We start from the raw sequence: 14842 nt of genomic DNA on the forward strand, positions 1-14842 counted from the left end.
TTCATATATTATTGATTTTTTTTCCCCAATGTATTAGCATTTTTACTAATCACATTTTGGCCTTTCCCTGCTCTGAGAAGCTCAAGGTAGCTGGGCTTTTCTTAGTTTGCCCATAAATTTAACCCTATGACATAATATTTTGGTCTGAGGGAATGTGAAAATGCATCTTCTGCACATCTGATCTTAAGAGTCAAAACTACAGGTAGTCCTCAGCTTATGCCATTTTGTTTAGCAACTGTTCAAGGTTACGATGCAATCTGAAAAAAAAAAGTACTTAGAATTATGACTGTTGCAACATACTTGCTGTTTCATGATCAAAATTTGGGCACTTGGCAATCAGCATGTATTTAAAAATGAACCCAGCATTTTGGGGTCAAATGATCACTATTTGTGGCTTTCCCCGCCAGCTTCTAACAAACAAAGTTAAAGGGAGATACATGATCACATGATTCACTTAACAACCAGAGCAAAAGAGATAAAGTTGGATGCAACTCACTTAATGACCACCTCATTTAGCAATAGAGATTCTGGTCCCCATTGTGGTCGTATGTTGAGGACTACTGTAACTGGTTGGCTCTTGATAATGTGGAATATAATTACAAAACAAATCCAATTTCAAGTAAACAAAACAGCTTATGCCTAATTAGATAAGTTGAACAGCAATAGAAAATGTAAAGTAGGATTTACAGTATTATAATCATTTAAACTGTTGCAGTAACTGAAGTAGAGCCATTCTCTTATAGCTTTGTTTAACTTGGCACAGCCCAAATTTCTTCCTAAGCAGTCAAGAGAGATCAGTGTGGTTCTGTCAAATTCATGCCTTCTTCTAATTATGATAGGAATCAGTTCAGTAAATAAACAGTGAAAAGTAATTGTCTTTTGAGAGATTTCTCTTTTTCCCCACACTTTATAAGAGTTACCACCACTATAGCATTAAGAAGGGAGCCAAGAAACTCATTATGCACTTCATATATGCTGACCTGTAATTGTACAACATTGTATTGTTCCTTAATGTTATAATAAATTGGTTATTTAGCTAGGGAAAGTGTCAATACAAATTGAATTATATGTTGTTTTGCATGAATATGGAATTTAAGGTTGGCCTGCTGAATGTGATGATATGATGAAAATAAAGCATGTGTAAAGAATAATAAATATTTGAACAATGCAATAAAAATTGGTATGCCCCCAAGGTTGTTTAATATGTTTATACATATATGATTAAGGAATGCTTGTGGTTACATGAGGAGTGATTTGTTTGGAAGCATGAATGTTCATGATATATGCAGGAATGTAATCAGGGAACCTAAATGAGGTAATAAGAAATATGTTTCTGAAAATGTATCAGACAAAAGTAATTATATTAGTGGAAACTGAAGTGAGCGATTGCAAATTATGCATAAATAAAATTAGACCAAAATACCTTGATGTTTTCTAGCATCCAATTTGATGCAGTGGTTGAGGTGCAGCTCTAGAAACCAAGAGACCATGAGTTCTAATCTTATCTTAGGCATGAAAGCTAATGGGTGACTTTGGGCCAGTCACTGTCTTTTGGTCCAATCCATCTCACAGGTTGTTGTTATGAAGGAAATAGGAGAAGAAAGGAATAGTAGGTATGCTTTGTATTACTTGTAAAGTAATAGAGGCAATTAAAAAAGTAATAATATGAAAAAGGGAGTGATTGATACAAAAGAGATTGAAATGATTTGATAATATAAAGAGAATGAATAAGGACTGAAACACGAAAAATAAATATGAAAGAAGAATGCATCTCTAGGGAGGAAAGATAGACTAAAAAAGCTGTGGTTGAAAGAGTTGATAACATCCTCAAAAGAAATTAAAAGTATAAAGAATAAAAGGCTATGTATGAATTGATAGCGGAAGCAAGGATTGTTTGCAAGGAAGAAAGTTACCGTGTGAAAATCGGTGTGGAAATATATAGCTATAAACTAGTTTAAATTTCCTTTTCTCTGTATTTAATTTCTTTGGCCTTTTAATACACAATAGCATAATGAAACAGAATAGCATGATGAATAGGTATGCATGAATACGTATGTGCTTAAGAATGGAACAGAGCACAAAGGAGGATATGATCCCTTTACAGACCACATTTAGCAGCTGGTAACATCCTTATTACATCATCCCATTGTGATGCTGACTCATGTTTTATAAATAGAACATTTTCTTGAAAAGTTACCATGTTAGTTGCAAATTACTTATTGATGAATCTAAAATTTAAACAATTCTTCAGTAATTCTAGTTACATCTTTATTGCACATGCAGAAAAATTCTGAAGTGATGTTACTTTATAGAAGACAGCTAACTCAGTTTTAAACTGTTTAACATGTACATGAGGCTGCTGGGTAAGGTCATCTGATGGTGTATGGGGAGGTATCACTAGTATGCTGATGATACTCAGCTTTACCTCTCCACTCCAAGCCACCTGAATTATGCCATTGATGTCCTATCCCAGTGCCTGGAGGCTGTGGGGGCCTAGATGGGGCGCAACAAGCTTTGGTTCAATCAAAGCAAGACTGAGTAGTGTCTGGTGTTTGGAACTTCTGGCACTGGGAGTTTCCATCTTTGGCTTTGGATGGAGTGGCACTGCCTCAGATAGAACTAGTATGCAATCTGGAGGGCCTTTGCACACTTTGGGGTTGCACACCAATTATGCCCTTTCTGGTCCAGGAGGCCTTTCTCGCTGTCACTCATGCTCTTGTGATCTCACATCTGGATTAATGAAATGCTTTGTACTTGGGAGTGCCCTTGAAGAGCTTTCAGGAACTTCGGCTGATGCAGAAAGTTGCAGCATGGTGTCAATAAGCCAATGGAAATCAGTGGGGCCAGTTATTTGGTACACGTAAACCAGTATTTTGTGAGCTGCGTTGGTTGTCAGGTGCTTCTGTGTACAATTCAACGTACTGGTTGCACTTTTAAAGCCCTTCATGGCTTGACACTGGGTTACCTGAAGGACACTTTCTTTTCAGTTGTTTCTGTCTGTCCGATCCAGTAGGACGGGTATGCTTCAGGAATGCAAGTTGGTAGTGTCCAGGAGGTTTAGGCACCTGCCCTGTGGAACATTCTCCCTTCAGAGATTAGGATGGGCTTGACTCTGCTAATCTTTGGGAGGGCAATAAAGGCCTGGTTCTGTGTACAGACCTGGACCCTGACTAGGTGAAAGGGCCTATTTTCCAGCTGTATTAGTGGCTATTGATTTTAATACCTTCCTCAGTTGCTATGTATTTCAATTTTTGCATTTGGAGTTTTCATTGTTTTTAATTTTAGTTTAATGTTATTTACCACTCAGAATCACTTTTTGAGATGACTGGCATGTTTATCTCTTATCTCTTTCCATGAATTTCGAATTTTAGAAAAAAATTGTTGTTAGCAGATGCAATACATTAAAAGCAGTGATTTCATCTTTCATGCATACAAGAACCTCTGTCTATGTGTGCCTCAGTGGTAGAGCAGGTTTGGTCTGCAAATAGGAAAAGCTGTCTATCCGAAAGTATAAGTGCATATAATTAACGTACTGATGATACTGTGTCCCATGCTGTCAAAAGACATTGTCCAGTGATTTCATGTAGATGTTAAAGAGGAGAGGCAAGAAACCCAAGCCCTGAGGCACCCTGAATTTCACCTGCCTAGGGCATGACCTCCCTCCTGCCCCCATACCAACAGGGAACAGACTCATAGAAAGGAGGAGAATCTCTGCAAAACTCTCTTCCCCAGAGATGGTTCAGAAGAGTTGCCATGGTCAATTGTATGGAAAGCCGCTGAGAGATCCAAGACACCCAGGAATTATCTTAGCAAACAATCCTGCATGGATTGTGTATTGTAATAATTTTGACAAAAAAATGGCAGTTAGTAATTAAGATGTAGATTTAGTGTTTGCAATAAACCAGTGTTTCCCAAACTTGACAATTTTAAAGCATGTGGACTTCAACTCCCAGAATTCCACAGCCAGCGTTGCTGGCTGTGGAATTCTGGGAGTTGAAGTCCTCATGCCTTAAAATTGTCAAGTTTGGGAAACACTGCAATAAACAGTTAGAAAACATTTGTAGCCAATATGCATAGCTAGCATGGAAATGCCAGACAGTCTTCAAACAAATAGGAAAAGAGGTTTGCTGCCCAACGTTTCCATATTTATTTAAGTCAGATCATAGAAATACAACCTCAAAATCAGAGTTGAATTTAAAGTAGAATATTCCATGCATACTTTTAAATAGAGACATTTTTAAAAATTATTGCTAGTTACTTGATGTTATTTCCCATTCCATTTCACTGTAGTACATAGTAATATATCTTCAAAATTTCTATACAGTATTTTTTCTTCCGAATTAATACTATGAATCATGGTCCCTAATTTTAAGAACTAGCCACCCAAAATTTAATATAATTATGCTAGTAAAAACATTATATTTTTAGCATTCAGAGAAATGTCATGTTTTAATTCTCTTGCTAGACTAAACTTAAGCAGTAAGATTGTTTGTATATTAAAACAATGATATGTTTTCTTATTATTTTCCTGCTATAAATGTTTGTGACATGACACTGTGGCTGAAACTAAGATAATGGCATCCCACTTGCTTCTTGGATGTGATTTAAAACTATATCATCCAAATCTTAACTCAGTATTCCGATCAATGGAAGTGTTTAATTTTATCTCCAATTTTATTAACTACAGGTTTACAAAGAATCTCTCCCCTGATAAAATCAACTTGAGCACCCTCAAAGGGCAGGGACAGTTGACTAATCTAGAACTGGATGAAGAGGTTCTGCAGAATTTGCTGGATCTGCCCACCTGGCTAGCCATTACTCGAGTTTTTTGCAATAAGGCCTCCATTAGGGTAAGCCAAAATTCCCATAACTATTAATATAGTATTTAGTATTTTCCTGTCTTAATCATTTTTCTGATTTTTTACTTGGATGTAAAAGTTGCTTGACTTTTTCTATAAATCTTCCCATATAAGTACTTTTGAAATCTGCTATAGCAGCAGTCCCCAACCTTTCCAGATTGGCGGCCCACTGCGGGTGTGTGTGAGAGGGGATGGTTTCGTGTGAGTGGTAGGCATGTGCACAGTTCTATTTGCGCTCATGTGAGGGGAGGTTCGCGTGTATGCACTCACCTGCCCCTTGCCCAGCCCGATTCTGAACAGACTGTGCCTGGTAGTAGGCCACAGTCCAGGCGATGGGGCCCCTGTGCTATAGCAACTGGCAAAAAAACATCAAGTTCTGAATTCCAGATGCTTCAGAAATTATAGCATAAGCAGTCTGATTACATTTAGTTTTAAATGATTGCCAGTTTGCTGTTAGGCTTCACATCTGACACTTGCTTTCATGCATAATTGGAGAGATTATATTTTGTGTCATGCTTGTACATTAATATAAAGAACACAGTGTTCTCTTCTTGAAAAAATTGCTGTAGGCTTCTTCTGGAATGAAATTAATTTTTCAGTTGATGTAAGCAAGTAATCATTTAAGCACCATTAGGATTTGGTGTTAAGGGCAGAAGCTTCATGAAAAATGAATTGAAAGATTTATTAATAAAAAAGTATAGCTCTGATCTTTTTCTGTTGGAGTAGCAAAATTAGGTCTGCCTGCTACATTTTCTTGAATGAGGATTAATAATTGAAACATTTTAGGAAAAAAATGTATTTGTAACATCAGAATTATCTACTCAGTTTAATACATGCACAGATAAACTATGAAAAAACTGGGTAATGAAGAAACTGGATTTTGTGTATATATTTTTCTTTGTTTAGCCTCTCTAATTGTGTGTGTGTCTTATATGCATTCTTTCCTGACATAATGTCAATATACTTGCTGATAAATTAATATAGGTTATAGCCTTTGTTTACAGAGCTAAGTTCAAACAAGTTTGAACATGATTATGCTCCATATTTAAGGGCATGTAAAAATTTCTTATGCAGTGAACTCAGGACCCAACTTTTAGTAAGTATAGGAAAGATGTATATGATAGTTCTATTTTCAAAAGCACGCTAATGTGATTTCATTTTGCATAAGTCAGACATTCTCAGACTGTAATACTGTGATCCTCATAATGAGATCAAAAATATTTTATATGTTTCTGTTTCCAGAAGTCTGATGTCTGAGAAACAAACAACATTATGATTGCAACAAAATATATTTTATGTTCTCTGCTATCTTTATTTTCTTGTTATTATATAAACCAGTGACAAACAATATAAAACAACCCTGCAAGTTTGGCCTATATGACCATATGCTATTTACCTGGAAATTAATTGCATTTATTTATTAATATTTTCTTCCAAAATTATCTTGTGCTTGGTTAGAAGACGACTAGCAACTGCATTTTAATAAGCAATGGAACTATACTATATGTACTGAAAAAAGGGAAGAACAGGATAAAAGTTAGCTTCACTAGCTTTAAAATGTTATTCTCTAATTGGAGTTTTAGTGCCTAGCAAGCTTTTAAAGCAGTGGTTCCCAATCTTATTGGCACCATGGACGTTTTTGTGGAAGACAATTTTTCCACAGACCGTGGGAGGGAGGGTGGGTTTGCTTGCTCATCTACTGCTCACCTCCAGCTGTGCTGCCTGCTCACCTGCTAACAGGCCCGGAGGAAGGGGGGAGGTTGTGGACCCCTGTTGTAAAGAATAATGTTTTGTGAACTTCACGATAATTCATTACACATCCAGTGTTTTGTAAAATTCTTAATAACACATTCTAACGTTTGACTTAGGCTTTTAGTTTTTAAGACCATTATCAATTTTTATCAAACATTTATTTGCACTTTCATTAATACTGAGAAGTGGGTGATTAATTTGTGCCCTTTCACTACTGTATGTTAGTGGGTCAGTTACTCCTCTGAGTAGAATTCTGATAGGATAAATCTTTAGAGGCAGGCTAGAACAGTGGTTCTCAACCTTTCTAATGCCGCGACCCCATAATACAGTTCCCCATGTTGTGGTGACCCCCAACCACTTATACATCACTGGGTGCCAGGGGCGTGGCCAAAGAAAAGGGGGAAAAATGGCGGACAGCCTTGTTTGGCGACCCCCATGAAATGGTCATTCGACCCCAAATGGAGTCCCGACCCACAGGTTGAGAACCACTGGGCTAGAAAGAAAGACTGCTTGAGGAAGGAGAAAGATTTTTCACTTTCCACACCTGCTTACTTTTCTCTGGTGGCAATAGTATTCCCTAAGCAATCTCTTATTTGCTGATCAAGCAGCCATAATAATAGATTTTACTAACTGTATGTGTATTGTTGTGTTGACAGAGGCCACAGGTATTTTATATAATACGTTACTTTGAATATCTCCCTAGAGCAGTTCACTCCTAAGTCCTTATGATTTGAACATAACGAATTAGGTGTTCTAAATTGTGAATTTATAGGGTAGCAGTTCACCTAAATTCACCTAACTCAATCTATTTTCTGAAGTGACTGCATCATTTTCCCTAATAGAAGGGCTGATATTGGTGATACTTTTTCAAGAGCAGAAATGTTTTAATTAACGTAACCTATAAATAACACTATTTTTGTCTTAAATACACATTTGACAAAGGACATCAAAGTTCACAGCACAAAATATTACTTTATTTCCTTTAGCAGATTAGCATTTGTATGCAGAGTATTTAATAAGGAATGGTTTTGTTTTTAATGAGTGTGTATTTCCATGCAGCAAATTTTGTCATGCTACTTTTCAGAGCATATATTTGCTAGAACTGATCTTTTTAGTACCACCCTAAACCTATTTAGTCCTTTCAGCATTTCCTGTTTATTTAACATTAATTCTGTTGTTTCAGATCCAGTGGACTAAGTTGAAGACTCATCCAATCTGTCTGGTAATGCCTTGTTTATCTCCTGTTTATCTATTAGTAAGAATTTGTAATCTATGTCTTTAAAAAGCATTAATTTTTAAACCTAAAAATAAGGTGGATATTACTGTTATTGGTCTCCATATTCATATCTGTTATAGTTGTAAGCATAGTTCTGTGTAATTTCTGTGATGAACATATAAATATTGGAAATAATTAAGCTAGTTGTAAAATTCATTGATCTTTCTCTTAGTTTTCAGCATTATTGGGTTTGTAAGTCTTTTTCATAAGAACCCAGTTTTGGATGGATACCTTACCATGTAAAAATGTGAATTGATAGCATTTTACATTTATTACTCTGCTACATCTTTTCCATTATTAAGCTACATCTGATATTGTATATATGAGTAGACTCACTATATACTCAGCATGGGAATGAATTTGAAAAATGTTTGAAAGAAAATTAGCCAAACACTTTGGGTTGATTAAAAGTTCAGAGTTAGAATAAAGTTCTTCTTTATATATTTTATAATTAATCTGCAGTTCATTACCTCAAATATGGTAATGATTGCTAAATTAGATGACTTCAAAAGAAGATTAGATGAATTAATAGAGGTCTAATGAGGGCTATTCATACTTAAAATGTAATGATACATAGTTGGATTGGAGACTGTGTCTCAGAATACAGATTGCAAGGCAACAGTGACAAGAGACATGTGTCTTAGTCTCCTGATTGTGAGCAAGCCAGAGAAACCTGCTTATCTGCTGTGAGAAACAAAATGCTGAACTAAGATGAGACTTGGCCTGATTCAGCAAAGCTATTTTTATGTTACTAATGACATAATTTAAAGGCCCTTCTTTTTTCAGGTCCCATATGTCAGTCTTTGTCATTGCTTTAGTTGGGAGTGATTTTGAGGATGTAAAACTTAGTTGGCTTCTAATTTATGCTAGATGTTTTTGAATAATAACAGTAGTGATATTTATTAGTGTGGGGGATAGTGTGTAAATTTCTAAATAGAAATAGCATGTTGAAAACTGCACCATGTGAAACAGTTCTAAATAGCTTGAAACTAGTAGCAAAAAGGTGAGATTACTGTACACGATATTACTTTTACCCATTCTAAGCCAGATTAGCATTGTTTATTGCTAATATAAATTGGTAGTTTTACACATCAAAATCAGCCAAAAATAAAAATCACATTCTGGGTTAGGGTTGGCAAATTGGTTTGTTGAACAACTGAATTGTGTTATGCATAGAAGTGAACTTAGTCATTTTGACAAATTCCTAATTGGTTTGTTTGATGGTTTTCGTTGTAACTTTATTACTATGTTTTGCATCTTTGTGGATTCATAGAAGTTACATTAAGGCAGAAAAGCAAACCAAAAATGGAGTAGGAACTTACATATAGTTCTGTTCACACATCATGCCAAGCTAAACCACAGTCTAGTCAGTAGCCAATCCCAAAATATTTATTCCATTTATAGGCTTGGCTAAGAAAAACAAACTTTGTTACTATTAGTATGATGTGTAACCCGGTGACTAGATTAGGAAAGAATTCTTATTGTTTAACCCTCTAGTATTTTTTAATTTTACCTTATTTTCTCCTAGCTCCTTCCATGTACTTTCATACCACTTCTCCATGTTTTTCTCTTTGTTGTTTCAAAGTATTTGGATAAAGTTGAAGTGGAGATGCGAACATGTGAAGAGCCCAGGCCACCCAACGGACAGTCTCCCATTGCTGTTGCTTCAGGACAGAGGTTAAATCTGCTTCTTGTTTTTTCTTAGTGTGCTTTTTGATGCAGTCTTTGCTTTTTTAGTTCAAATGGTACTGTGATGCAGTGGTGTCTGTAGCAGGTTTTTAACAGATTTAAAAATGGCAGGTGCAACCAGGCAATCAAAAGCTCATCTTTTTTAAACACGTTTCAAACATAAAATAGGATGAACTTTGATTGCCTTGTTATTCATGTTAATTTGAAGCCTATAGGTATCATGCAGATTCCCCCTTCAAGTTTTTTTCTTGATATCTTCCTCTTATAGCCACTCTCATATTTTTCTAATAAGGTGCAACTAACAGCAGCATCTCTTAGAGCTAATCTATATGGAACCCCCATTATAAAATTACCCCAGATTAATTTTCCCAGATGTTGGATGGGTACTAAAAAAAAATTTGTTGTTTTTTTTTTTGTTTGTTTGTTTTGAGGTGCTGAAGAAGAAAGATGTAAAAGAAAGCATTCTCTTATATGACTCTGAAGTTGTCTTTTTGAAAAGAAAAATAAGATACATAGGATATGTTGCAGCTGTCCTTTGGGACTATATCACATTGTCATTTTGGGACCAATATTTAACAGAAACTGTGCAACATATAATATGCTTTGTGTTTGCTTGAAGCATTGATTATAGCAAAGAAAACTTTTTAAAAACAATCCATATGGTTCTTGCCCTCTTTTGTTATCAGCTTTATGGGGCAAGCAAGGTTTATTTGTTTGTAGATGTATGAAGATATTTAATATTCTGTTTAATATTTTTAATGATAAAATAATGAAAGAGAACAATCTAGCTATCTGTCCTGACCTAGAAAAAACATAACTTTGCATAAGGCTAACACCTTTCAGTGTTACATACTTTAATGGTTAAGATGAGCTAAAGCATTGTACTCTATTAAAAATTATTTCCTCCTCTACAGTGAATATGGGTTTGCAGAGAAGGTCGTGGAAGGCATGTACATTACTGTCAATTCAATTACCATCAAGATACACTCCAAGGCCTTCCATGCATCATTTGAGTTATGGCAGCTTCAAGGATATAGTGTCAACCCGACCTGGCAGCAAAGTGATCTTCGCTTTACCCGAATCACCGATTCACATAAGGGAGAGGTAGGTCCATAAACAGGTGTCCTTACATTTGGAATGCTTTCTGTAGACTTGCAAAGATTTTAACATTTGGTTCCCTTTTTCGTTGCCCTGCACATCTTTTTGATTACTGTAGTTTGCCACAACCATTTTGAAATAAACTAAGTTGCTTGTAATTTTTTGTTCTTTTTTAAATTGTCTGTTTCCTAATCTATAATTTGCAACACTACATCAGACACTTTTAGGAACTTTTAAAAAAAAATTGTACCCTTTGCTTCCCTCCGGGTAGGTTTTAACATTTAAAGAACTCACCTGGCAGACTCTTCGAATAGAAGCTGATGCTACAGAAAATGGAGAACAAGATCCCCTCACTACCCCTCTAAGACTTATTACTAACCAGGGCAAAATCCAAATATCGCTTAAGAGAAAGGTGAGTATATATATATTGCTGAAAAGTATTATTGAATAGAATGATTGATAGAACTAGAATTCAGATACTTTGCATAATACCTTTTGATGTGAACAATAAGAATTCCCAGCCCACCCAGAATGGAATACATCTTCCCACAGCTTCTCTGAAGTTTGGAAAACAGAAAGACCTATGGATTTTTTTAAAAAAACAAAAAACATGTACATTTGAATAATACATTCCAGCTGCAAAATGTGGCGCTCCCAGTTGCATAAGTTACAATTATTTTTATAAATGAAGAATTTCAGATCCTTGATTTTTAGTAAAAAAAAAAAAAAAAATAGATGTGATACACGTTATACAGGTAGAGCCCTCAATTATGGTTGTAAATTGTGATGGTCATTAAATAGATGATCATGTGATTGCACTCAGTTTTATGATCTTTTTTGTGGTGGTTAGGCAAATGGTGGTGATTAAGTGAATTATTCACTACGGGAAATTTTTTTGCTGAAGACCAGAAGTAAATATCAATTTCAGGCAAAAAGTTGAAAATTGTGGTCAGTGCAAACAGCTGTAAATGCAGACTGGTTGCTGAGTACCAAAAATGTCATGTGACTGCGGGGCAGGGGAGGGGAGGCAGACATTGAAACTTCAAATCTGGATTGTAATTTTTACAGTCTGTCATAACTTCAAACTATCACTAAGGACTGTGTTGTTGAAAAAAGGGTCTGAATAGAAACTTGATAAACTATAGGTTTTTAAAAAGTTGTTAAAGGGTTGAGAGGAATGCTTCCGTTAAATGCTTAGGATATAGTGGTAGTCTTCCAAGTAATTTGAAGTATAACTTCTTACCTGGCCTCAGTTCATATTTACAGCCACTCTGATCAATTTTTCTTGATTTCCCAGACTTTTTTCAGCAACAGTATATATCAAGCATCTTTAAAAAAAATTGTATTATTAACTCACATTATAAGGGAAGCAAGTTTATTCTATAAATACATGTTGAAAATCATACAAAGCATCTTGTTTAAAGTACTATCAAATAAAGATTGTTCCTTTCTTTTTCAGATAAAAGTGATACATTTTCTTGTGTTCAGAGATTATTTAGGAATTAGGAATTAGTCCATTTGCTAACTTATGGAAAAAATAATTTAAAAATGTCACCCACTGAAGCTGCTTATTCTTGGGAATAAATAAAAATCTTTTCAGACAGCGTGCTGATCTTTTTCTGTTTATGAGCCAGACAAAGGATTGCAATGTGGTGGCATCTAAGCTCATGTTCCTTCTTGATGACTTGTTGTGGGTACTAACTGACTCCCAGCTTAAGGCAATGATGAAATATGCAGAGTCCTTGAGTGAAGCCATGGAGAAATCAGCTCAGCAGAGAAAAAGTTTGGCTCCTGAACCTGTCCAAGTAAGCATCTTTAACACATGTAGTTTTTAAGATATGCTCTCTCTCTCTCTCTCCCTCCCTCCCTCCCTCCCTCCCTCCCTCCCTCCCTCTCTTGTTTATTACATTTATGTCTCACTATAAGAAGAATTGACTCCTGATAGTTTACACAATACAGTATAGCAAAATTAAACTTATATTTTAAAAGTTAAACAAATCTTTAAAACAAACAGCTACTCTTCCCATCCACTTAATCAGTAAGAAATATAAAGATGACTGAGTCTTAACTAGAATCCTTCTCAGAACAGCTTGGTCTTCAGCATCTTCCTGAATGTGTCATGGACAGGCCAGATTGCACTCTAATAGAAGGCTATTCCAGAGAACTGGTGCTGCTACTAAAAGGCAACAAGACCTGACCTTGGCTCCTTTTACTTCCCAAAAGTGGGAGGTTAAAAATAGCTTCTTCTGGGATGATTTAATAGGTAGGACCAATTTTGATTGGAGTAAGCAAATCTTTAGATTTGCAGGTGCCAAACCACAAAGAACTTTATAGCTGACAAAGTTTTAATTTGCCAAAATAGCAGAAGCACGTGCTGTTCCATAGACATTTAGGATTGGATCTAAATTGGATATTACGTGACCATGGGGCATACTAGGATTAAAAAACTTATTAGCAAGAGGGGAACAAACAGTAATATTGTTTTCTCTTCCTCCAATAGTTTACCATGTTGCTTCTCACAAGATTACATAGTAAACTGTACAAGTTAAAGACCACTTGTTCAGTCACCATTAAAGTTTCAATGGCAGTGAATGAGTGATACTTACAAGGTCCTTGCAGTTCCTGCTGTCGTAGTGCCCCAAGGTGACATGATTGAGATTTAGGCACTTGGCAACTGGTGCACATTTGTGGCACTTGCAGCCTCCCATGGTCATACAATCTTCGAATTCTGGGAAGAATATAAATCAGCTGTTTATTGTTAAAAAATTTAAAAACAATAAAAGCAACTATTTACAATACTAAAACAAACTTAGCTTTTGCTGATCCACTGTCAGCATCTTCAGAGTGAAGTGGTGGGGGTGGAGAGAACTCTTATAAGCCTTGATAATCTAGTTTCTTACTCGTTGACCATGTGATAGGGCCATTCGTCCTGACTGACCGTAATTGCTTTAACTGTCCCGCCTCCCCTTGTTTGTACTCCAGTTCCACAACTTCTCTCCCTCCCCTCCTTGTCCATCTTCTCCTTCCTGGTGTTGTTGCCGTTGATGTGCCTTCTAGCCACTCCCCCACACTCACTTTAGGCCTCGGGTCCGGATCCAGTATCCCAGATGCCCTTTCACTGCTGTTCCCCTTTCTTCCATTCCATTTATCTGCCTGTTGCTCCTGTCTTCCACTGTTTGTCATCATGAATCCTATTTTCCCCAGTTTCCCCTCATGTCTGAGTGTGTGTGCATGCAGCCCTGCCCCGTCCTTCCGTCCCATCTGTCTGCAATCAGCTGGGCTGCCTGCCGGCTCATTCCTGAATTCACTCCCTCTCATCCTTGCCAATCCTGTCCTTGCATCCATTGGCTGTCTCCCCGCAGTCATTCTGGGCTGGGCACTCAGAATTGGCACTGTCAGGGCTCCTCCACTGTTGTCCCCCCTCTCTTTCTTACCCTGCTGATCCATCCGCTTTTCTTGCCTTCTACTATCTGTCCCTATGGGCCTAATTTTCTCCGATCTTTCTCCGTGCTTGGGTGTGCGCACACACAACCGCACCCTATCCTCCTGCCTAATCTGCCTGTGCTCAATATATATATAAATAAAACAATCACCAAGCATGGTTACAAATCTTCCAGTGCCTGACTAGAAAACCATATCTTTTCAATATTAGATAAATAAAGAACCCGGCAATTACCTTACAATGAAAAAGACTTTTGTGGAAGGCATAGAGACAAATCATCAGGGAAGTATAGAGTACTGGATATAGTTGTTTTTATTTTCTCATTAGTAAGCTGCTTAAATGTGGGTGAACAGTATTAGGTGTTAGGTTTCACACCTGATTGGAGAACCATACTCAAGAATTCAGTATTCATTAATGGTTGCTCATCTAGGGCAGGGTCAAGTGAGATGCAAGAATCATCCCTGCATACTGTTTTCCTCAACATTTTTATTAATGACTAGAAAGAGGAAGGGGGGAATAGATGCATATTAGCAGATAATTCAAAATCAAGCTGCATCTGGAGGGCTACACATTTTAAAGTCTTAGCCTTTGAGGCTGGGTGATTGACTGGAGGTGAGGGACAGTGATTCTTTCATTCATATTTCCTTGGCTTCAATCATGATCTCAATGATTGTTACCCTGTGGTAAGATGGCAGACAATAAATTATAAATAAATAAACAAATAAA

The 14842-nt window shown here is 36.5% G+C and overlaps 1 protein-coding gene across 9 annotated transcripts in view; it reads left to right on the forward strand.

The window, feature by feature from the left end:
• The window catches only part of UHRF1BP1 (UHRF1 binding protein 1), a 60656-nt gene that overhangs the window by 11683 nt on the left and 34131 nt on the right, over window positions 1-14842 (forward strand). For 5 of the 9 annotated variants that reach the window (XM_039339093.1, XM_039339118.1, XM_039339072.1 and 2 more), the window contains exons 2-7: window positions 4688-4850; window positions 7795-7833; window positions 9416-9564; window positions 10491-10680; window positions 10946-11086; window positions 12309-12479. In XM_039339093.1, the coding sequence (XP_039195027.1) occupies window positions 4688-4850; window positions 7795-7833; window positions 9416-9564; window positions 10491-10680; window positions 10946-11086; window positions 12309-12479 (853 nt within the window). The remainder of the gene's footprint in view (window positions 1-4687; window positions 4851-7794; window positions 7834-9415; window positions 9565-10490; window positions 10681-10945; window positions 11087-12308; window positions 12480-14842) is intronic. The other 4 variants (XM_039339102.1, XM_039339113.1, XM_039339128.1 and 1 more) reach the window with 2 other exon arrangements.

Source organism: Crotalus tigris, unplaced genomic scaffold (genome assembly GCF_016545835.1).
Source record: "Crotalus tigris isolate CLP2741 ecotype Arizona unplaced genomic scaffold, ASM1654583v1 scf7180000017550.10884619, whole genome shotgun sequence".
In the NCBI taxonomy this organism is placed as follows: Eukaryota; Metazoa; Chordata; class Lepidosauria; order Squamata; family Viperidae; genus Crotalus; species Crotalus tigris.